General features: G+C 54.9%; 1 protein-coding gene across 1 annotated transcript in view; it reads right to left on the bottom strand.

Moving 5' to 3' along the window:
- Positions 1–24,981, bottom strand: part of SLIT1 (slit guidance ligand 1) — a 160,408-nt gene that overhangs the window by 59,743 nt on the left and 75,684 nt on the right. The window contains exons 4-7 of the mRNA XM_046652826.1: positions 3,617–3,688; positions 2,484–2,555; positions 1,758–1,829; positions 1,075–1,238 (exon numbers count right to left, since the gene is read on the bottom strand). Coding sequence (XP_046508782.1) covers positions 1,075–1,238; positions 1,758–1,829; positions 2,484–2,555; positions 3,617–3,688 — 380 coding nt within the window. The remainder of the gene's footprint in view (positions 1–1,074; positions 1,239–1,757; positions 1,830–2,483; positions 2,556–3,616; positions 3,689–24,981) is intronic.

Below are 24,981 nucleotides of genomic sequence, written 5' to 3' on the forward strand. Positions count from 1 at the left end.
AGATCGCCGGAAACCCCAACACGCGTACTCCACGTGCTCATGGAGCTTCCAGTCTATCGGGGACCTCCCCCAGGTCAGAGAAGGCTCCCTGGGCTCTGGAGGGTAAAGAGGAGTTGGCGGGCAACAAGGTGGGAAGGGAGTGCCCAACAGGGGCACAGCCTGTGAGAAGGCCAGGATGGGAGGCACCTGCTCCAGGAAGGGCAGAGGCGGGCATGGCCAGGATGCAGGGAGTGAGGAGGCACCGGGTAGGGGGAGGCCGAGATGAGCTGGCCCCAGCCTTGCAGAGCTGGAGGGCAGTTTGGACTCTCCAAGCACGGGGCCCCGAGTATAAAGCAGCAGTGACCTGTGCAGACTTGTAGGTCCTTTTAGGTCTTTCTGGTGCAGCATGGAGATCGAGGGAGCGGGAGAGGAAGTGGGGTGGCCAGTGGGGAGGCTCTCACGGGCCCCCAGGTGGGAGATGGAGGGCACAAACTCTGGAGTCCACCTTACCTCGAACCGAGGCTAGAAGGCCCAACTCAATGACTCTTCCAGGTAGCAGGTGAGGCAATGGGAGGAGGGGAGAGGTGGGAATGGGAGGGGCAAGGAGGGGGGAGGTGAAAGGGTGGAGGAGGGTGGGAGGAGATGGGAGGAAGCATTGGATGGCAGCAAACAAACTAAAGCGTGGGGCAGAGGGGACGATGGTGGAGGAGGCAATGGGTGGGGGCCAGGAGAGGTAGAGGGGCAGGAGGGATAAAAGAGTGGAGGCAAGAAGTGATACATAGGGACAAAGGTGATAGATGAGAACAGGAGATAATGGAAAGGGCAGGATTGGGAGATGGGAGGGGACAGGAGGTGATGAGTAGGGACAGGAGGTGATAGATGGGGACCAGAGGTGGTGGGTGGTCCAGAAAGTGATAGATAAGGACAGGAGGTGATGGGTGGAAAAAGGAGGTGAAGGGTGAAGACAGGAGGTCAGGGGTGGGCCAGATTTAATGTATGGTGACAGGAGGTAATGGGAAGGAACAAGAGGGGTGGAGGGAGGTGACAGGAGGCAGTTGACAGGCAGCCAAGAGCCCCAGCTGGGCCTACACCCACCTGAGCAGCTGAACTCGCTCTTCTGGACCTCGGCCACGTTGAGGCCGCGCAGGCTGGCGGGGCCTGAGCACTGGGTGAAGAGCCCGACAGTCGGCCGCTGCCTGAGCCACTGCGAGAGCCAGGCCAGGTGGCAGTCACAGAATAGGTGGTTGGAGTGCAGGCGGCTGCAGGGGGACAGGGCGGCTCACAACCCACCTGGGTCCCCAGCCCCCAGCCAAATAGTGGGAACTCCTCCACCTGGGCAAGGGCTGAGCTGCACTGGGCCCAGGCCCGGTCTACACCGTCAGCTGCACAGCTCAGCCCCAACTTGGGGATTATCTGAGCAGCGGGAGGCTTCCCGGCAGCTGCCCCCTCCCTGCCAGCACGCTCGGGGGAACCCCTGGGCTGGAGTGTGCCCAGAGGATATCGGTTCATCTCACTGAGCTCACCCAGACCCATGCCCCAAATCACACAACTCTTTTCCAAACACAAAGACAAATCATTTGTCTCCCAAGGAAAAGTCAAATATAAATGACATTCAACGGCCTTGTATTTTAGATCACCCCCTCCCCTCCGACTCCAGTCAGCCCCCACCCTGGGCGGGCCGCTGAGGGTGCAGAGGAGAACGAGCTCCCCCACTGCCAGCGGAAGCCTTTGCCCCCTCTCCCCACCACCCCGGCACGGGTGCCCCCAGGCTGACTCACAAGGTCCGTAGCTTGGGCATGTGGTTGAAGCTGGACACAGGGATGGTGCTGATGTTATTGTTGTTCAGGGTCCTGAATGGGAACCAGAGTCATTTCGAGTCTGCCCCACAGGAAGTTACGTGGGAAGGGACAGCGCTTCACTCTGACAAACGGGCAGACTCTCAAACCGTGTTCCATGGTCCGCCCTTGAGGGGGACCAGCACTGGGCTGGACACGGGGGCTATGCCGGAGACCAGCAGACACCAAGCCACCCTCAGGGAAAACCCCGACCTGAGACAGTGATTATGGGGCAGCTGCATCACAGGCTCTGAGTCAGGCAGGACAGGGGAGATGGAGCAAGGAGAGGGAGGGGATGCGTGCAGGCTTGGGCTGACTTGGGAGAAAGGTTGGGGGGTTTAGACAGACAGAGGGAGAAGGGGGAGGCATTCCTGCCTCAGGTGTCAGAAACTCCTTGAAGACACAGCCACTCGCCCTGGGCCACATCAAGAGCGGGGAAGGCCTGGGTCACGCTGCTGTGGCAGTGACCCCAGGAGCGTGTGTCCTCCCATCCTTGGTGGCACGTCTGGGAGAGCAGAGAGCATGGCCTCCGCCCTGGGCCTGGAACCCGCCTCCCCGGTCTCCTGCCTCCTGCACTGCTCCCAGGCCCCGACTCCAGCCGCCTGGGCCTTGGCCCCCGCGTTAGGGGGCCTCTCCATGCTTCTGCCTCCCTTCCCAGACTTTACTTACAGCACCTCCAGCCCCCGCAGAGCTCGGAAGGCCCCTTCCTCGATGCAGCTGATCTGGTTCTTGTCCAGCTGTCTGTGAAGCAAAGGAAAGTTGTAGAGCGGAGGGCACGTGGCCCAGGGCAGGCATGTCTGCACGTTTTGATCACACATTCCATTAGTTTAAAAAACGAGAGGCCTGACCCCAGTCATTTGTGCAGCACATGCGTGTCTATCCAAATAGTGAACGATAAAAGCTTAAACTATTTCTTATTTTTAGTTAAAACAATAAATATAAAGAAAAGTTACATTATATTCCTCTACCCAACCTTGCATATCTCCTGGGGAGCAGGAACCACCCCTCAACTTCCCATTTTGGAGACCACCTACAAGGGTGCTGGCAGCTGAAAAATGAGGCTGTCACAGGAGTGGGGGCAGCCAGAGCTGGCAAACTGATTTCAGCCTGAGCGCCAAGGGCGACTGACGAGCGCGGCTACCTGGAGTAAACCGCAGCTGCGATGGGGGCCCCCTGGGAAGGAAGGCAGTGATTCATCACCAAGGTCTACTACAGGCTCTGGGGGGCGGAGGGGAGGGGTGAAAAACATGCCAGGTATTTGTCATCTCTGCGGCAGCTAGACTTCGGGAAGGTGGGAAGCCTGGACCAGAATAAATTTGAATATGAGAAATAAACTATTACATTTAAATAGCATTTGGCAAAGTGTATTTATTTCCATATCTCATTTAAACCTCAGAACAAGCCTGTGAGGTAACTATGATATCCCCATTTTACAGAACAACATATCAAGGGCCAGTGAAGTTAACTGACTTGCAGCAGCTTATACCACATGTACCTGGAAGAAGAGATTCAAACCCAGCCCTCCCAAACCACTGGAGAGCAAGGGCACAGAGACTATCCATTTAAACGGACTGAGAACATCACCCAAGCACCCCACAGTTCATGACACTTCCAGTCCCCAAAGGTTGCCTGTTTCCTCGGACCCCGGAATGTTCCAGAAGACTTTGCTGGCACCAGCCATCTCAGAACTCAGACCAGCTCCTTGGCTGCCTGGACCACAGAGCGCAGGGAGACCCTCAAGGACAATGCCAGGGGCGGCCCTGCAGCCCCCAAGCCCCTCTCCCTCCCAGGCCTGTACTCACAAATTTTTGAGATCTGTAGCTCCACGAAAAGCTTTCCTGGGGATGGCCTGGATGGTGTTCTCACTCAGGTCCCTGGGAGGATAAAGCCAGAGGGAGAGAAAACACTGGTCAGAAAAGATTTCTCCAGAGTGCCCTGCTGAGTCAGGGAGCTTGGTGGGCCACACAGCACCCAGACCAGTCTCAGCTGCATCCCAGTACATGGGCCAGGGCTGGACACACCTGGTAAGCATGCGCTGAATGAATGAATGAGCTGCAGCTCGTCCCAGTCACTCCCCTTCTCTAGGCAGAAGGGTTGCAGCTGGAGGGAGAAGCCTGGGACACTGGTGACCCCAACCCTGCCTGCCAGACCCACAGAGGTCAGCTCGTCCCTGGGGCATCATCCAGAGATGCAGAGGGGCAAGCAAAGGAGGGGCTTCTTGACGGCCCGCAGCCACCCTGGGACCTGGGGCGGGTGTACCGGCATCTCACTCTGTGTTTTACTGATCAGGAACGGAGTCTCCAGAAGAAGGCACGACTGGATCCCAGGTAACCCAGCCAGAAGGTGGCCAACCCAGGTCTGAACTCCAGGCTAGTCTGACTCCAGATCCTGTGCTCCCGGGGACTGCAGGGAGCAGAGCCACCACTGAGAGCCTGGGCCCACAGCGGGGTCTAGAGCAGGCTGGCCCAGGGGCTCAGTGCAGCACCCCTGCCCTGCGGCTTCATCACCTCCCCATTATTAACGTCCTCATGTGAGGGAGGATGCATTGCAGGGACTCTGCAAATTCCGGGCCTCTGCGAGCCCCAGGCCAGCTTCCGCTCCCAGGCAGGATTGGGCCTCTGGCACCTGTCCCCCTGTCTGTCCCTCCCTCTCTCAACACCCTCCCTACAGACTTTAACAAACGCCCCTTCCCGGGGGAGCTTTTCCTTCCAACAGAGGACGTAGCGACTGCTGCCGTGTTCCGAGCACAGCTCCCCAGCTGCATAGCCTAGCACTTCACATGCGTGAGAACTTGACCCTCACACTAACTGTGGGGCAAATACTGTTCCCATGCCCAGTTCACAAAGGAGGAAAGGGAGGCTCAGAGAAGTTAAGCAGCTTCTTCGAGGGAACACAGCTGGTGTTCCCAGCTGGTGGGTGGTGACCCCAGAATTTGAACCCAGGCAGTCAGGTCCCAGAGCCTCCCCTTGCACGGCAGCCCCGGGAGTGGGAGGTGGAGTGGGAACTGTTACCTCGCCCATTTTGCAGAGGAGGGAACTGACCTCAGGAAGTTAAGTAACTTACCCAAGGTTAGACCAGGATGGGGCCCAGGCAGTCTGCTGGAGAGCCCTGCATCGGACACATCCGGCAGCCAGGGGCTGACTGTCCTGACGTGAGACGTGAGACCCAATGCCGGGCAGTTTGGAGGAGCCCCAGCCCCTTCTCCTGGGCCTGGCCCATGGGGGTCTAGTCATCCCTTTCAGCCATTCACCCCACGGGTCCCAGGGTTCACTCTGAGCCACGAGAACACGGCCCCCAAGGTCCCCAAGCGCACCGTCCCTGAGCTGTGGGAGCTGTTCCCCCTCTGTCTGGGTTTTCCTGCTGAGACAACAAAACAGAAGCGCCACAGCAGAGCGCAGGGGGCCCTGAACTCAGAAAGGCCACTTCGAATCCCGGCTGCCCCACCTCCTGGCTGTGTGTCTGTAGGGCAGCCCTTTTCCCTCCTGAGCCTATTTCCTCATATGCCAAGCAGGGGAATACAAGCCCGGCAACGACTGGCCCCAGGCCCCCAGCCCTTCACAGAGCAGGAACCAACGTCTGTTGGTTCCTCCTCTCCACACCCCAGCCTTCCTGTCCCCTAGCCGCCCACCTGACCCCAGGCACCTGTGGTCCAAAGGGGCTTTGTCGCCATCAACACCCCCCGTTCCCTGTCCTCTCTCTCTCTGAAGGAAGGCGTCCCAAGCCTGTGATACAGATACCTCTCTCTGCTCCCAAACTGAACAGTCTTCCATTCCAGCCTGTGTCCTCCTCCACTCTCACCGGCCTGTCTGCGCCCCTTAGTGCAACCACGTTAATGCAACAGAAGCACCAGGCTCCCGCAGGTGAACTGCTGCCTCCTCCTCCCAGCAGGCAGCTTTTGGTGGTTTTAAAACATGTCCACACATTCTCTGACATTCCTCCCTTCCAAAGACGGAGCCTAACTCTCCTCCCCTTGAGTGTGGAAGGGACTTAGTAACTCAATTCCAAAGAACAGAATATGACGGAATAACTTCTGAGACTAGATCGTGAGACACGCAGCTTCGTCCTTACTCTCTCTCATATCACTCCCTCTGGGGGAAGCCAGCTGCCATGTCACAAGGACACTCAAGCAGCTCTCTGGAGAGGCCCACAGGGAGAGGAACTGAGGCCTCCTGCTGAGCCAGCACCGTTTGCCAACCATGTGAGGGAGCCGTCAGGGAAGCAGGTGCTCCAGCCCCAGTCCAGCCTTAAGATGATGCTGCCTGCTATTATGGGAATGTCTGTGTTCCCCCAAAATTCAGGTGTTGAAATCCTAATGCCCAACATGATGGTACTAGGAAGTGGGGCATTGGGGGGGGTGCTTTGGTCATGAAGGGGGAACCCTCGTGAATGGGATTAGTACCCCATAAAAGAGGTCTGAGAGAGCCCCCTTGTCTTTCTGCCACATGAGGACACGGCTATGAGCCAGGAAGCAGGCCCTCACCAAACACCGAACCTGCCAGCACCATGATCCTGGACTTCCCAGCCTCCAGGACTGCGAAAAATAAGTATTTCTTGTCTATAAGCTACCCAATTTATGTTTTCTTCTTTTTTTTTTTTTCAGGAAGACTGGCCCTGAGCTAACATCCGTGCCCATCTTCCTCTACTTTATATGTGAGACGCCTGCCACAGCATGGCTTGACCACAGCATAAGTCCGCATCCAGGATCCAAACCGGCAAACCCTGGGCCACCTCAGCAGAACATGCGAACCTAACCACTGCGCCCCCAATTTATGGTATTTTTGTTATAGCAGCCTGAACAGACTAAGGCACAGCCACAGCCAACATCTTGGCAGCAATCTCATGAAAGACCGCCAGCCAGAACCACCCAGCCGCCTAAGAAACTGTGAGATAATAAATATTTATTGTTCTTTTAGGCACTACATTTCGAGGTAATTGGCTACAGAACAATCAATGACAAAAACAGTGGTGTTGGGGGGAATGGTCGGGGAGAGCAGAGGCTTGGAAGTTGTGCTGGAAAGCATAGTGCTGCCCGAGGGCATGAGGACCCCTGAGAGCCTTTGAGGACGGCAGGGCCATGCTTAGACCGGATGTGAATGAACTGAAATATGTTGGAGACTTGGCTCCATCATTTCCCTCTTTGGGCCTCAGTTTCCTCATTTGTCAAATGCGTAGGCCAGACCAGATGATCTTGAGCACGTGGGCCCACCACATGCGGAGGACTCCAAGACATAACAAGTGAGGCAGTCGCTTCTTAGGGCATCTGAGGTCCCGGGGGAGGGGAGGGGGAGGGGAGGGAGAGGGGAGCCCGTTGCTAATGAGGAGTGGGATGAGAGAGGATGGACCCGGCCACCTGCCTTCTCCTACCTGCAGGGAGTCAGGGAGAATGGGGCATGTATGGTGAGGGCAAGAGGAGGGCAGGGAGGGGCAGTGGACTGGAGACTTCTGCCAAGTCAGGAAGATGAACACACAGAGGGTGGGGACCTCCAGCAGGACCCTCATCCGGTCCCCAGCCGGCAGTCTGCCCTTCTGCCATGCCTGGGAGGGAACGCTGCACCAGCAACTCACATCCATTATTCCGTTTAATCCTCACCACAACCCTGCAAGGAAAGTTTTTTATTTGCATTGATTAGTTTATTGATTGAGGCCAACCTTGTTCCAGAAAGGCTTTAAGGCAGCTTATAGGGATTTATAAAACAGCAAGAGAGCAGGAGTGAAAAGTAGGGCAAAGAGAAGAAGAAAAATCAATAGCAGATACCAAGAAGGCAGCACCACGTGACCCACACCCCTGCTAGGTCCGGGCAGAGTGTGGGCTCTGGGCTTTCTGAAAGCTGAGGTGGAAAGGGGGAAATGGCCAGTTAACAGCGTCCTCAATATCCGTAAATATGTAAATGGACCAGTTTCTCAGGAGTATAGCGGATTTGGGCGCGAAGATGAGACAAGAATTTCTCCAGTGGTTTTCATAAAAAAATGACAGTGTGGCCTAATCACTAACACTAGAGCCTTATAACAAAAGGGTTCCAAGTGTCTGTTTGTTATAACAGCATTGCATCAAGGTATCATGCAGGAGAAGCAATTTTATAAGGACTCACATGGGGGCTAAGTGGGGAAGGGAGGGGAAGGGACAGTCTGTGCGAGGGCAGGAGCCCTCACAGAGGGCACGATCCAGGAGGAGTCACTCAGGTTTGCCTGGAGCGAAAGAGGATGTGGGCAGGAAAAGGCTTTGCAGGCCAGAGAAGGTGACAGCTTATACCAGAGAGGGGTGTGATCCGAAGGCCTTTTAGACTTGACTCTGGGGCACCAGCGCTTACAGAGGAAAGATACTGCCCCCAGCCAGGCAGGTGATGGGACACCAAGACCCAACCCATGAGGTGAGGGTCCAGGGGTGTGTGTGGACCCACCCAGGTCCAGCCCACAGCAGTGAGCAGCTCACACTGTTAAAATGAGTAAAGGAAAGTGAATTGGAGACACCGGAAGAGGCCGGCCTCTGGACCAGACAGGTGCACCTTGGAAGTCTGGGGAAAATGTGGCATGCTGGCCACAGAGAGGGTGTGGAGAGAGCCTGAACTCCCCATTGAGAAGGATCCAGATTCGATTCCTGCTTCTACCATTTATCAGCCATGGGGCCCGGAAGGAACACACCAGGGGGCTTCAGTTTCCCTATTTGTAAAATGACGATAGAAAAACCTACCGCACAGGGGTTTGGAGAAGATTAAATGAGTTCGTGTATTAAGCTTCTGTCCTAGTACCTCCATCTGGCAATATTTAAGAAATGCTGGCTTTCCTCCCGCCTTAAATGCCAGCCAAACCCTTTCCTAAGGTCTTGCCTGCTGTTTCCAGTTTGCTCACTAGGCTGTGCCAGAAGCCTTCCCTGGACTCGATGTCTTCCAGCCACATCCCAAAGGAAAGAAAGCTATTCTTACTGGTTTTGCTCCAGCTGACCTCCTACGTGATCAACAATTGTCTTGTCTTCCCAAACCTCTCTGAAATAAAGTTTCTCATCTCCATTTCCACCAGGTTGACGTGCAAACCCAAAAGGCACCACCTCCATCCTTCCTCATCGCATTTTCCCGGGTCCTGAGCCTCCTTTACCTCCCTCAAACTTGTTCATTTTTGCCCCATCCTCCTCCACAGTGACCTTGTCACAGGCCCCGAGGTGAGGAGCATGACCTGGGGGGTGTCGGGGAGAATGAGATACACGGAGAGAGGCCATCCCAGAAGAAGGAGGATTCTGGAACTGGAAGGACAAACCAAAACCGGGAATAGCTGGTGGACTGATCCTAGCCCCAGGGGGAAGCAGAGGCGCAGAGCCATGGGGCAGACAGGGGCGCAGAAGGAAGTCCCGGGCAGACAGCGAAAAGCAGGTTCCCAGGACAAGGACACAGCAGCCAGCCCATGGACAGGACTGGGGAGATAAACACAGGCCTGGGGACAGATTCTAAGCGTGAGGATGAGGTCCTGGATTTCTGACAAGCTCCCAGGGGATACGGATGCTGCAGGTGCAGGAAGTACACACTGGGAGGCCAGGGCCTACAGGAGAAAGCCCACAGCTGAGTGACACAACAGTGACTTGGGTTCACAAGCCCTGGCTCGCGCACTGAAATCATGTGGCCTTGGGCAAGTCACTTAACCTCTCTGACCTCAGTTTTCTCATCTGTAAAATGAAGGTGGGAAGTGGCATCCACCTTGCAGGATCTTATGTAACAAGTGCTGTGTTCTCACCTTTGCCTACTATTCCACTTGTACTGATTTCCCCAGTTCTTCAAATCCCTCCTGCCTAAGGACCTTTGCACTTGCTGTCCCTCTGCCTAGAATATTCTTCCTCCACTCTTCACCCAGTAAACTCCTATTCATCCTTCACACCTCAATCTATAGACACTTCCCCTGATGATCCCTCTGCTCCGGGCTCCCAGGACCCACGTGCTTTTCCTTCTCAGCACTAATTCAGGGTTAGAATGAAATAAGGAGTTTCGGTTAACATCCCTCTCCCCCTCCAGACCATAATCTCCCCAGGGCACTGTGTCTTTTCTCCCCTAATGCAACCCTGGACCTGGCACACTGCACAGGCTCAGTAAATCTTAGCTGAATTGAAGTGGAGTAGCTCCTTATGTGACTGTCTTGCTCCAATCCTTCTGCATTTTCCTGAACAAAACAAGGAATTAGGACAGGCTGTGTGGCTGAGATGGGGAGGCGGGGGCTTGGAGCGGGACAGGCTGGCTTGGCGTCATCACCGTGAGAGGACACTGGCACCTGCTCTGCCTGACGGGCACGGACCCAGCGGGATGTGGGCTCTGAGACGAGGGCGGTGCTGGAGAAAGCAGCACTGGTCGTCGATGCCGTTCAGTCCACTCAGGCTCCCCTCCCCCGTCCTCAGGGCATATGACTAACCCACCTCGGTTTATTATGAGCATGAGCAGGCGCTTTGGGTGGCCTCTAAGGAAGGTGAGCAACTCTCCCAGGACCCCACAGGAAGAGAGGGAGCTGGGGCCCCTGAGAGTCCACCCTTGGGGGTTCAAGGTTAGGGTCCTGCCGGCAAAGGTCCCCCAGCCTGAAGCCCAAGCTCAAGGGCCCCGAGCGGCAGCCCCTGGGCCTGGGAGCGTCCCACTGACCCCAGCTGGGTCCGAAGAGGGCAGCCAGGCCCATGCCCGACTCAGGCACCGTCCCAGGGCCCTGCTCCTGCCGCGCCGCCTCCAGCACACTTGTCAAGCCCTCCAGCCTCTGCCAGGGCTGCTGAAGCACGGCTGGGAAGCCGGGGTCGGGACCCCATGTTCTCGCGGCTAATCCCCCTTCACGCTCTAACCAGATTGGGCCCTGCTGGCAGACCAGCCTCCCAGGGGATCAGTGAGGGGCCCTGCTGGGGAGCGCTGGGGACCAGCCAAAGCCCCACTCGGCACAGGGTTCCTGCCGCCTGCTGGCTCACCCACTCCCACTGCAGAGCTCAGAGCCTGCCCAGCTGCCTCAAGCCACATGGAGGATCTGGGCCACCTGGCCTGTCCCCTTGTCCCTCTGCAGCCTGTCTGGTTACCCTGAGCCCACCAAACAAGAGGCCTGACTGGCAGGGAACTGGGCCACCTCACCTCACTGTTGGATTAAGGACTCAGCCCCAGAGCAAACAAAACCAGCTGTGTCCCCACCAAGGGGCCTCATGCAAGTTTCATACCCCCTGAGCCTCAGTCTCCTCCTCTGTCCGGTGGGAATAATCTAGGGGTGGTGGGGCCTAACCGAGGCTATGTGTGGCGCTCTGGGTCAGGGCTGGCAGAGTCGGTTGCCATTGCTTGTACTTTATAATTGTCCTTATGGGGCTCTGTGTTTGGGTGGGTGGGGGGCGGCCAGGCTTGAAAAATCCAGGACTGGGAATCAGGAGGGTGAGGCTTGAGGTCGGCTCCGCCACCAGCCGCTGCATGACCTCAGTCTCGCCTTCCAACAGCACTGACTCCCAGCGAGGTCGGGAGGATTGAATTGCACACTGTGGGGGTCACGCACTCCACACCCAGCACGGGCAGCCTCACACTGCTGCTGGTGGGCACACCAGGAGCCCCACAGCGGGTGACTCAGCACCCATGCCTCAGGCACCTGGACCAGCGTTGGCGGAGCCACCTGGGAGTTTGTTAGAAATATGAACTTTCTGGCCCCACTTACTGAATCAGAATCTGCAGTTTAGCAAGACCCCTGGGCGATTCATATGCATATTAAAGTTTGGAAAGTGCAGCATCTGACAGAAGGAAGTCTAAAAATGTTTTCTGTCCCCAGATAGGGGAAGAGCACACTGGGCTGCAGCCCCTGTACCCGACCAGCATTTCAAAGCAAGAGGCACAGGCACCACCTTCTCTTCTTTGGAGCAGGGTCGGGGGGCCTTGAACACAGACACCCCCCGTGGGCAGAGAGAGGGAAAAGCAGCCTGTGACCCATCCCCTGTGGCGTGCCACTGCCCACCTTCATGGGGAATGGAGAAGGGGGCAGCAATGATGGCCACTGCATTGGCACACCGCCCCCCCATGCATTCCTGCTGGGGCTGGGGCAGGTGGACGCTGTCTGAGAGCATTGGTGAGAACCAGGCTGTGGTACTCAGCTCCTCTGAGGAGCTCAGGAGTCACCGCTCCAGCTCCGGGCCCCAGGCCTGGGCTGGGAGACAGAGCCCCCTGGGCTGCTCTGCACCCAGGTCCCCGCTGCAGGATGAGCTCCCAGGGCAGAAGTTGGTGGCGCCCCCTAGTGGGATGCCGAGGGGCTCCTGGGATCTGGCGGGAGCGTCCCTCCCCTGTCTCTGCCTGTCCTTCCAGCCCTCCCTCAAATCCCACTCTTCCCACCCAGGAGGGAAACAAATTCTGCGATTTCCCCTCCCCGCCCTGCTCTCCCCAGCCCATGGGGGGACGTTCAGGTGCCCCAGATCCACGTTGTGTGGGTGTATTACATGTGTGTGCACAGGTCCCCAGGTGCCCTTCAAGGTAGGTTGTTGAGAGGCATTTGGTGATAAGGACCTGAACCTGCCACCTCAGGCTGCGACCTCAGGGCAGGGACCAGGGCTTTGTCACTCCCACATCTCAGGTCCTCTCAGGAGATGCAGACTCACAGCTTCTCCATGGCTGGTTCTCTGTGTGAATGAGTTTGTTTCGTCACCTGCAGAAGTCAAGTTTGGGTAGGGGACAGGGGAGGGTGCTGAAGAGACCAGGGAGCAGTGTCAAAGGGACACACGGGTGAGGTGAAGGAGGAACTGGTCCCCTGGCCAAAGACCTACTTTCCTTTGGTCTTGGGCCCTGCCCCTCCCCCCCCCCCCATGGTTCAAACAAAGGAAAGACCCTGGGGAGCTGCCCCTCCCTCCTCCTCTGAAGTGGCCGGTCCCCAGTTCCCCTTGCTCATCCTTGTGTGCTCTCCCGACCCCTCTCCTCTGCTCCCCTGACGCCAGAGTCAGGCCAGCTGGAGTAAGCGGCTGAGAAGCCAGTGTCCCTAAAGGAAGCCTCAGTGAGGGTGAGGCTCTGATCAGCCAGTAGCTGGTCTGGGAGGGCAGCCAGGTGACCTGGGTTCAAAAGGAAGCTCAGGGGCCGGCCCGGTGGCACAGCGGTTAAGTGCACACGTTCTGCTTCAGCGGCCTGGGGTTGGCTGGTTCGGATCCCGGGTGGGAACACGGGACCGCTAGGCAAGCCATGCTGTGGCAGGCATCCCACATATAAAGCAGAGGAAGATGGGCATGGATGTTAGCTCAGGGCCAGTCTTCCTCAGCAAAAAGAGGAGGATTGGCAGCAGTTAGCTCAGGGCTAATCTTCCTCAAAAAAAAAAAAAGGAAGCTCAACCCCAGCTGGCTGCCTCTTTGTGCCTCAGTTTCCTCTTCTGTAACATGAGCTTACAAGAGGAGTAAATAAGGGAAGGTATGTGAAAAAATCCAGAAGACCGTCTGGCACTCTGTAAGTGACAATCAGTTGTACTTTGGTAAGGCTTCCAACTACCCCGACTCGTTGCTGGGCGGTCCAGCTCCGTCCCCTCTCCTCCTCCCTCCTGAGGCAGCTACAAGATTCACGGAATCGAAGCACACGCATGCTCTGTGAGGTCTTCAGATTTTAAAGAATGTTGAACACCCCCTTCCCCCAGGGAGCTCCTGCAGGTGGTTTTGGAGGCTGACACCATGGATGGTGGGGTTGGAGGTTTGAGGAGAAAAGGGCTGGTCTGAGTACCCAGTGCGTGCCAGGCGCTGTCGGCTGGAGAGGTGCCCTCCCTTCCCCACCCACCATACCGCCGGAAGCCTGCACATCCTCCGGGGGCCGGCCCCCTCCCTCCAGCCCCACAGAGTTAATGTTGCAGAAACCTCGTTAGGAAGAGACATTAAGCAGCCCCGGATCCCTGTGCCATAAAACCAGCCTGGGGAGCGTTTCCTTGAACCGGGCTGTTTGCTATGCAGCCACTGAGCAACACTGCCAGTCAATTCCCACAATAGAGTCATCAGAGGAGATGCACGCAGCCCACAAAGACCACGGAGCCTTGCCAAGGAAAAGCTGCTCAGAGTCCCAGTCAGGAGTGAGCTGCTCGGGGAAAAACAGGAAACAGAACCAGCAGGCCCGGGTCTCAGCCACCACGGCAAGAACAGAGTGATGGCAAAAGGTCGGCTGAAGCAGGTAGGGGGAATGCAGGCCCCTCTGCATTTGAGTGCCAGGCAAGGAGGCCGTCACTGTACTCAATCACCACGGACTGAGCCCCAGGAAGCCCCAGGTGCTCTGCTGAGTCCTAAGCGGGGGGTGGGGGGGAGACAAGGCTCTTGTCCTAGACACCTACAAGTTGTTAGGACCAATAACTTCAGAGAGTCCCAGCCTAGAGGCACAATGATGAGGGTGCAGCAGGAGACAGAATCAAAATAAAGAGGAAAGAACATGAGCCAGACAACCCTGGGTTTGATTCCAAGCTCCACCATTTACAGCCTGTGTGACCTTGGGCAAGTTACTCAACCTCTCTGAATCTGAATCATGTGTAAAGAGAGTTAATCTCAGCTCCCTTTTGCTGGGTTGTGGTGAGGATTAAATACCACACGTGCATTTACATAAAGCAAAAAAACAAGCAAAAAGAATCTATGCTGTTAGAAGTCAGGATGGGGATTAACGACTGGAAGGAGGTACACGGGGCTTCCAGGCGCCCATGATGTTTTCCTTCCTGATCTGGGGCTGGTTACATGAGGGTGTTCACTTTGTGAAAATTCAGCGAGTTATAGATATGAAGATACATAACACAGAGAGAGAAAAGTTGCACTTTTCTGTAGGTATGTTATACTTCAATGAAAAGTTTTCTAAAATAACATGTAAAGCAGTAATTCTGTGTGCGGCGCTTTGCAAGAATTCAACAAATGCCAGTGCCCCGCCTCCCTGATCCCCCCTGGAGGAGACAAATGGGGAAAAAATCTTCCGAGGTGACAAACACTCGAAGAACTGGGGCTCACAATTGTAGGTGGTGGGGAAATTCCAGGCTGAGGGGAAACTGCCCAATGGACACTTCAGGGGAAACAACGCCCACCCCAAAGTGATGAGGGGCTGGGGACCAACTTCCAACAGCCACGGAGGGAGAGAGTGGGCACCGGGGTGCATGTGCATGCTGACTGCCGGGGGAGGATGCTGCATCCCAAGGACGAGGCGTCTAGACCTCAGGATCAAGCCAGGTTGGGGGGGGGGGGGGGGGGGGGGGGGGGGGGGGGGGGGGGCGGGCTGAGATGCCGGCACTGGAGAGGCGAGGACTTGGGGGAAACCAGGGCAGAAGTAGGGAAAACGAACCAACAGAAGGGCCTTCTGAGCAGGTCTGGATTCCTTTTCCGCCTTGTTTCAGGTAGGGGTTAAGGCAGTTTTAAGAATACATTATAAAATGGAGCAAGATAACAGGAACCAGAGGAAGAGTAAAAAAAAAAAAAAGAAAAGAAAGAAAGGAGTAGAAATACCAAATGAGAAAGAGAAGCACACCCTACAAAAGCCTTTGCATCTGCTACAAATGGGCGCTGGGCTTCTCCCAGCCTAGGGGACGTCAAGACTGATGAGCAATTTACCAAGTCCGTACATGAAAACAAGCTTGGGAGAGGCGTGACCTTTCCTGGTTCTAAAACCAAGCATGGAGGCCTCCCACGGGTCCCTATGAAGAGGCAGCCATAGGATGGAAAGGCAAGACCCTCACCAGCATCTCCAGAGAAGGCTCAAGGACGCTAGGTCACCTCCTTCTGAGTCACCTCCCCAGAAGCCCAGTCACAGATCAGCCAGTTCTCCAAAGGGTTAATTTGCCAAATTTCTTTGTTTCCTTTACCAATTTGGTTTTAATTGGGTTGCTTTCCGTTTGTCTTCACAACGACCTGTTAGGGGCAGTTGGGTTACCCCTGCCCCAGCTCCCCGCAGTTACAGGAAGAGACCAGGACAGGGACTTCACTAATTTACACACCAGGGCAGAGACAAATGGGACAGTCCTTAAAATGGCTATGATAAAGACAAAATGCAAACCAGTTGACTCACACCAAATAGTTAAAGGAAGTAAGTCAATTTGATGAATTGGTCATTTGACAAATTGGCCATTCAGTGAATTGACTTTTGGCAAATTGGCTTTTAGCAAAATGACATTTGGTAAATTGGTCTGCTTCTGACACAGCAATGTGTTTCACAGGGCAATTACTCACACACTCCCAGTCCAGACTCACGGCCTGGTACCAGAGCTCAGAGAAGTCATTCTGCAGATGGGTCAACCCCACACCATCTAGGACACTGCTCTCCACTGAACTGGCTTAAGCCAGGGTTGATTTCAGAATATTTTGAGGGATGCATGCCCTGCACAGCATGCAGGCCATCCTTCATCTGTCTCGTTTTGTTAAGCTCATCTAGACTCTGCGGGCAGACTCTGTGTGTTCTCCCTGATAAGGATGTGGGAGTAGGATGGGCAGGATTCAATGTGGTTTGGGAAGATAGAGAACCAAGGAGAGGGGCAACAGGGCTGGGCAAGTAGAATCCAGGCTGTGCTGGGGAAAGGGCCTCCACTCAGGGCAAGTGACCAAGTTCCCAGTGTGAGCTTCCCCAGGGAAAATTCGGGGGCCCTGGCAGGGCAGCCCATGCCAGAACAGATGTCTGATTGAAGCCTGTGGCAGGAGCAATCCACCAAGGAGGCCAATAGAGTACCACTGAGCCCCGGGGGCATTCCCAACCCTCTCTTCCCTGGCCCCCAAGGGAAACTGCGGCCCATTTCTTTACCAAAGACCTTGCCATTGTCTCTAGTCCAAAAGACCCCAACTCTCTCCCAGGTAGGCAGAAAGACAAAGCCCTGCCATGTTATGGGGCAAGGAAGGTTTCGAGGCCAGGTGAGTGTGACCTGCAGGTGGTCACAGCCAGGAGAGCTCAGAGGAGCCAGGAGGAGAAGCTGTCTGAGGAGCTGTCCGTGGTCCTGAACCCTCTCAGCAGCTCTTCCTCTGGGAACGACTAAAGACACACCTTGGAGCCTAGCCACCTCCAACCTTACCCATCTAGCCCCCACTCCAGACCTTGTCTACTCAGCTTTTCTGTTTTCACAAGCCCACAGGGAGCCTAGCTCATAACATACACACAGAGGGTTTGGAGAGCAGTATTATGAGCCTCAAGAGACCCATGCTTAGACTCTTAGGAGAGGCATGTGCTGAGTACCATCCCTGTCACTGAGCTACTTCTAGATGGAGGTGAAGCTTGACCTTCATCCACTTCTTCAGAAGTCCGACCTCCCACTGCCTGGACACAGACCCAAGCACAGAGAGGCGCTGAGAAGCAGTCTGGCCATGCCCCAAAAAACTACCCCCAGATCCTCACACAAAAGCCACCCACTTTAAACCTGAAGACTTAATGATCATCACTGACTCTAGTAGAAGACACAACTATTATTAATGAGGATGATAGCTGCAAAAATTGAGTATTATGTGCCTAGCACTGCGGTAGGTATTTTATATGTTTTGTATATGTTATCTCATTTAATCCTTAAAACAACCTTCTGAGATAAATAGTCCCATCACTCTGGTGTGGATGTGAACAGTGGGAGAGGTTAGGCATGTCCCCCATGGGGTGGGGCATGGGGTGGGGGTAAACAGCATATGGGAACACTCCATGCTTTCCAGTCAATCACTCAATTTTGCTGTGAACCTAAAACTGCTCTAAAAAATAAAGTCTATTAAAAAAAAAATACTCTCACCATACCTGTTTTCCAGATAACGTAATTGAGGCATAGTAACTTTCCCAGGCTGTCTGACTGCAGAGCCCACAAGCTAACCCACCATGCTACACTGGCTCACACACTAGAATCATCAAAGTGATGGACAGGTGGGTGGGGAGGCATCTAGAAGCATACACATGTCAGCAGTGACACTTGATAGATGAACCTGGAGAGAGGAGGTGAAAGCCTAAAAAGCACAGTATGATAATGAACATTCATAATGTTGACACTGAGTCATCAAGAAAAGGTGAAACTCTGTTCAGGACTCTCTGTTTTAGAACTTACATAATTGTATAATAAATTTTAGACATATCTCATCAAAAATGGCATGAGCTTCGCACGTTTTCCCTGAGCAGCCGTGCCGTGGGAGAGCAGAATGCCAGCCCCTGCCTGGGATGAACACTGCCCGGGGACTTCTGCTTGCACCTGGATTCCCATAGGTATCTCAGAAACTGTCACTCCTTCCAAACCCCTGCAGGTTTGAAAGACAAAGAGGCGAGCTTTGGAGTCCCGTGGTGAGAGGCTTCAATCACAAGTCAGTACAGACAGGTGGCATCCCCTCCGCCTCTGAGAATGAAGGGGTCCTGGTGAGGGGAGCCTGGAGGGAGGACCCAAGACCATCAGCCACTGGCTTCTCACAGAGCCTCTGGCACAGCCCCTGGGCCACCACACAAGAGCCCCCAGCAGAATGAATGATCCTCAGGGCCCCTGCCCTCAGTCTTCACCTAGGTGTGGAAATGAGACTAACTCTGCAAAACCTGGAACACAGAGGGCGCCCAGACCTCCTGGCGTAGTGGCTGAGACCAGCTTCCGGGAGAGACAGATAGAGGATGGGGGAGTCTCTGACCACCAGTGTGAACAGCAGAAACTGATGTTCAGGCTCAGGAGCCTTCACCTCAGCATCCAAGTCAGTCCAATTCCTGATTCTCTAGAAGGGACAGAAACACACTCCAACTTCCAGGAGGCTGGCCCCAGCAGCCCTGCCCATCCCATGGAATGGCTGGCACTGCCAGGCACCCTGCTGTCCTGCCTCATCCCCTCCGCACCCCAGACCACAGGCCCCCAGCCAGGGGCTACAGAGACTCAAGGGCCATACAGCGGTTGCAACACCTGGGCATCCTCATGCACCCCTAGCATTGTCTGCAGACTGAATGAGAGATACGTAGAACCTTGGGCTTCACCCCTCTGAGCCTTATTGTCCATGTCTGTAAAATGGGGACAGACAGTCATTGGTCTCAGAGAGGTGCCACGAGGATCAGGTAGGTGGGTGGGCAGTTCAAGGCCCAAGGATGAGAGCTATTGCCGTTGCTGGTCTTCCTAGTCCTCCCACACGGGTGTGGATGCTGTTGTGATAGCTGAGACACGGATTCAATTAGAAGTGCTGCTGGATTCATAAGGTCTTCCTCAAACACGCCATGTGTTTTCTCAGGCACCACAGAACTGGGCCCATGCTGTTTTCTTCTGAGCACTTACCATAGCTTTACTCAATCGATTATCCATGGAATTATTTAATTAATGTTTATCCCCTCAATTAAAGTACGCCTTCCATGAGGCAAGGGCCATGTCTGTTCACTGCAGGCCTGGCAAAGAGGTGAGATTCAGTAAATATTGGATGATTATTTTTGCTACTCAGAAGGTCAAACTAGCATTCGGGAGGGGGTCTGTGATGTGTTGACATTAAAAACAGGTCGCCCTTGGGGACTGTCAGGTATACGAGGTCCCCTGCCTGTGACCCCCCCGCCACACACACACACACACAGCTTTTGTTCCTCTCAGGGCTCAGTTGTTCTGCAAAAGACAACGGATCCGAACTGGATCCAGACTGCCTTTGTGACCGCGTTGGCTGGGGAGGGCCACAGCCCCTGGGAAGAAAAGCTGAGCATCCGCTTAGACTGCCCTCTTGCTGTGCTCCCGGCCCACCTCGCTGTTCCACCCTCTCCTCGCACGTCCCCCTCCTCCGTGTCTCACAGTAGCCTCTGCCGTCTCCGTTGCTGCACCCGTCACATCGCACGTCTGTGTGTCTCTTGCCTTCCGATAATAACGACAGCGCAGGTGTGAGAAGGACTCATCTGCCCCCTGCCTGCCTCCTGGAGGAAGGCACACCAACGAGAATGAGGGGACAGGCCATCACCTGAGCCACACCTAAAGTGGGCACAGCCACGCCTCGATGGCGCGGCAGGCACACAAACACACCCTCTCCTCGCTCCCCGAACGCCTGCCTGAAGCCGCTGTCCACTGCTCGCCGCGGTTCCTGTACCGAGCATCCAGCCAGAGGCACTAACACCGCGGATCTGATTCCTCCAGTCTAACCTCGTGCTCCAACTCAGGATCACCAGAGCTCGGCCCTGGGTGGACTGCGTGCCGATAGGCCCAGTCAGTATTTCCCAGTTTTCGTCTTTCATTGTTGGAGAACAAAGCCAGGTTGGAGAACAAGAGGTGGAAACTAGAGCCTTGCTACTCAAAGTGTGATCAGAAGATGTGCAGAACTGACCTCCAGAGAAATAGGGCCTCTCGGGCCTATCCCAGACTGCAGAATCAGAATTTGCATTTCATAAGGGGACTCGTGTGCACAGTAAAGTTGTGAAGCACTGGAGAGAGCAGAGGTTCTCAAACTTGGCTGCACATTGCAACCACCTGGGGAGGTTTAAAAATACTGATGCCTGGACTCCACCCCAGAGATTCTGGTTTCATTGGTCAGGGGTGGAGCCTGGACATTGAGATTTTTCAAAGCTCCTCAGGGGATTCCCAAGTGCAGCCAGGATAGAGAATCCTTTCTATGCAGGTGAACTTTAACACTGTCATCTCTGCCCCTCAGGCTCATCTTGTCGTCCACCACCCAGTGCCCCACTTGCAGTGATACTTCCTTCTCCAACCCTTTCTCTCTCAGTATTTCCAATCTCCCAAGATGACTGGCGCCAATCAGGTGTTAAGGAAAGTGGGCCCAGTGGAGTAGTTCATACTAGAGGGTGAATGACTGATAGCCCCAACTTCCACAAAGTATATGCATTTTAAAAAGAGAAGGATTCCTGACTCAGCCTTCATCATTGGTGACATCTGATCAGTCTGAGGAATGTAAAGGAAACATTTTGAGCAGCGAGGGCCTTCCTGGTAGCCTTGAAATTCACCTTTTCTATTCAGCCAAACTTACTATTCAGGAAAAGAGGTTTTTATAGCACAGTGGAAAGTTTGCTACTAAAATAAGATGGTTGAGCAAAGACACTTCTGTGCTTATCTGTGCATATTTGCCCAATTTTCTGCCTCCTACTGAGCTGTCCCAGGACATTTTTGGTAGGAGGGAGAGAGAAGAAACGGGACCTCAGAAGCCAGGAGTAGGGGCTGGAGGCCAACCCTGCAGGTGCAGGATCAGAAGGTGAGTGCCTCCACGAAAGGAACGAAGCACCACAGCTGCCACGCCACTCTGGCGTCAATGTCCCTGCACAAAGACGCTCCCCTCGTCCTCACAGGCTGCCATGGGGAGAGGCCAGAGATCAGACCAGGCTTGTTTATCAGATGAGCAGCAGAGGCCTGGACAGCAGCCAGAATCTCAGGTCACATGCTCCCAGCCCCCCAGGGCACCCTTGGCTTGTACCCCGGAGGGAGAAACTGCAGGAAAGCACTGGGCTGTGGCCCTGGGGGAGCAGCAGCCAACAGTCAGGCTCAGGCTATCCAGCAAAGCCATCAGTGGACAGGCAAGGGAGCCAGAGACAGAAAGCTGGGGATGAGAGCCCAACACAGAGACACAAGCAGAGAGAGAAGGAAGAGAGACGCTAAATGAGGAAAAAGACAAAGGAGGCAGACAAAAAGAGAGGAGAGACAGAGGCCAAGACCCCCATGGCGGGGACGAGGCGCTGAAGCGGGAGATGGGGCACTGGCTTCACAGCAGCGGGAGGCGGCAGCGAGTCCACACCGCGCCTGACAACCAGCTAAGGTGCAAATGGAAAGCACGCAGCGTGGAGCCTGCTGGGCCCCTGCCTCTCTCAGGCCGGCCGGCCACCACAGCTGGAGGTGTCAGGCTCTGATGATGAGTGTGAAGCCTGCAGGTGACCTGCCTGTGAGGACACACCCTGTGTGTCTAATCACCGGGCAGAGGTGGCAATGGAGTTCCGGCCACGGCAGCCCCTTCCAGGCAGAATCAAATCCCTGGGTGTGTGTGTGTGGTGGGGGGGTGCTTCTTGTCTGCACTGTGGCTGGGAAGGGAAGGTTTCTGGAGCAAGAAGGACCTGCAGCTCGGATGGCTGCAGGCTGGGGGACAAGGCCAGTAGGGGAAGGCTGCCATCATGGAGCGGTGGGGGCACTGGGGAACAGTGTGCCCTGGGTGCACAGTTCATGTTCTCTCTCACCCGCCACCATTCCAACAAATACTTTACATGGAAGTTACGAGACTGTCTGGGTTTGAATCCTGGCTCTGCCTCTTACTAGCTGGGTGACTCTGAGCTTGTTGCCCACCCTCTCTGTGCCTCCCTTTCTTCTGTAGAATGGGAATAAATAATAACTATACAGTCATGCGCCACATAAGGACGTTTTGGTCAACAACGGACCGCATGTATGACAGTGGTCCCGTAAGATTAGTACCATACAGCCCAGGTGTGTAGTCTAGGTTCATGTAAGTGTACTCCATGATGTTCACACAACGACGAAATCGCCTAACGGTGTATTTCTCAAAGCGTGTCCCCATCATTAAGCAATGCGTGACTGTCTCTGGCTCACAGGCTGTTTCGAGGATTCAGCGAGTGAATAGGTGTGAAGCGCCTTCAGACCAGTCCCCGCTGGCTCGTGGTGAGTGCCGGGTGCGTTAGCTGTCACCATCCTTGCTGCTGTTGTCCACGCAGCCCCCTGTAAACGGGCACTGAGGCTGGGGCTCAGGCACAGCAGTGACCAAGACAGATGAGGTCCATGCTTCCCTAGGTGAGGCGGAGAGAGTCAATAAAAAGCACAACCAAAAAAACCAGGAAGCTGATGTCAGAGACAGATGAGTGCCGTGAAGGACCCCGAGCAGGGCACCACGCTGGAGAGTGACCAGGAGGAGGGGCTTCTGTGGCCAAGGAGGTCTGGGAGGGCGGCCGTGTCTGCCTAAGCGGAAGCCAAATGGTGAGAAGGAGGGAGCCACGCAGAGTCCTGGGGAAGAGCGGTGGAGGCAGAGGAAGCAGCAGGGGAGAGACTGTGAAGTGGGAATGAGCTTGAAGTGTCAGGGGACAGAAAGGAGGCCAGCGTGGCCAGGGTGCCATGAGGGAGGGAGGAGACGCGGCTGGGAAGGTAGGCAGGGACCCAGCAGAGAGGGCCTCATGGGCTGGACTCGGCATGAGGTAGAGGGTGTCAAGCAGGAGAGGCAGGATCTGATCGGGATTTTTCAAGAAGAGCTGGCTGCTGGGAGGAGGCTGAATTACGGAGGCGTTGGGCAGGGGACAGGGAAAGCAAGAGCCCAGCCCTCTTGACATCCTTGGGAGGTGGGGTTTTTGAAGAGGAGGAAACTGAGGCTCAGACAGGTGCTGCAGGATGAAAGGGGTACAAAGAAGGGCCACATGGCCACCATTTCCTGAGCGCTTACATCTCCCCAGGCTCGCGCTTCGGTACCTTCACCGTCGCCATTTACAGAAGAGGTTAAATTGGGAACCTGAGGCCATCCAGCCAGTGCTGGAGCGTGGCTAGGCCCCAGGTCCAGCTGACCCCAAAGCCCGCGCCCTTGCACACTGAGGCTGGCGCTCTGTGGGTGCTGAGGGGTGGAGAAGACCCCTGAGGGGCCCTGGGTCTGAACGTGTGCAAGGCTCTGTCCAGCTCCAATCACAGCCCCTCTGCCTACTGCACAGGTGGCAGCTCTCCGCCCTGAGGGGAGGAGGTCCGTCCAAGGGCGGAGGTGGTGGTGGAGGCAAACCCTTTATAATGTGCTGAGATCATTTACCTACATCGAGAGGATACCTCCTTGTGCTATCAAACTGTGGCCCTACCAAAGGTTCACTCTGGTTTGATATAATTCTATCACTTATCCCCAGAACTCAGAATCTGTCTTTTATAGAAGGCAAGTGCTAGAGATTCAAATCACAGGTTTAGAGTCAGCCCTGATGGCCTAGTGGTTAAAGTTCTGTGCTCTCACCACTTCAGTGGCCCAAGGTTGTTCCCAGTCATGGAACCACACCACCTGTCTGTCAGTAGCCATGCCGTGGTGGCATCTCAAATAGAAGAACTAGAAGGACTTGCAACTAGGGTACACAACTATGCATGGGGGCTTTGAGGAGAAAAAAAGAGGAAGATTGGCAACAGATATTAGCTCAGGGTAAATCTTCCCCAGCAAAAAAAAAAAAAAAAAAAGTTTCTCAAAGCACGGATTTGTTTTTATTTTTTTTTTCACTTAACATTCACTTTGCAACTGCATCAGAAAACCCATTGGTGTAGGCCTGTTCAGACATGTTTCGTGCATTCTTTCTACCATCTTCTCCACGGAAAGGAGCTTCTCCTGATGTCTTTCCATGAAGCTAGCCAGGTTCCCCAGGGAACTTCCTTTTTCATTCTACTAGCGATCAGGGCCTCTATTCTGTGAAGTGACACGTGAACTTGTAGATTTTCGTGTGGGAGAGTAGCAGATTATTACTGTCTGGTAGAAGAGATAACCTCAAGGGTTAGAGATCCCCCTGTAGGACATTAAGCAGCTTTGTATCTAACTGTAATTTTATTTCAACATTCTCTGTCTGTCATTGATTATAAGCTCTCAGCGCCTCAAATTCGCCTTGAAACCACTGTACCATCCTGCTGGTTTTCTCATTAAGGAGTTAAATAAACCTTTGGCACATGATCACTCGAGATTGGTACGAGAATAGTGTTTCTAACTTTTTACAATTATGCCGTGGCAGTGGTATTATCTGCATCTCGCAGACGAGACCACTGGGGCTAAGCGAAGCCGGTGGACCAGCTGAAGGGCGTGGAGCCAGCAGGTGCCAAGGCAGGATCGGACGCCCCTCGGGCTGAGGCCAAAGCCCACGGTCTAACTGCGCCAGCAGGTCTCACAGGTCGTCTGAGGTGACAGGGGCCTAAAAGATCTGATCAGACTGCTGTGTTTCACAGGAGAGGCCCTGAGACCAAGAGGGGCGAGGAGTCTTGCTCACAATCACGCACAGGGAAGGGGCTGAGGGCAATTTCAGCTGAAAAGACGTCTCTCCTTTAACGACTGCCTCGTCTCATACACTTGGCTCAGGTCTCTGCTCAACCCAGGACCCCCACCGGGAGCAAGGGCACCTGCCGCACGGCGATCTCCCCTGCCTGCTGGAGCAGGGGCACCTCTCCTCAGTGTCAAGCAGGACTCTGACCCAGAGCCCATGGAGGCCCTGGGGGACCACAGAGGGGCTGTCCGAAGTCTGTGCATCCCCTGGAACTGCGTGCAAATTGTGCCCACATGCACGTGCATCAGATTCTCAAAGGGATCTGACTCCGTAAGACAGCGCACCCTCCTCTCAGAGACTGTCTGCAGAAGGCCCTGCTGGGAGCACGAGAGCCGCCTGAGAAGGAGAACACG

Source organism: Equus quagga, chromosome 2 (genome assembly GCF_021613505.1).
Source record: "Equus quagga isolate Etosha38 chromosome 2, UCLA_HA_Equagga_1.0, whole genome shotgun sequence".
Lineage (NCBI taxonomy): Eukaryota > Metazoa > Chordata > Mammalia > Perissodactyla > Equidae > Equus > Equus quagga.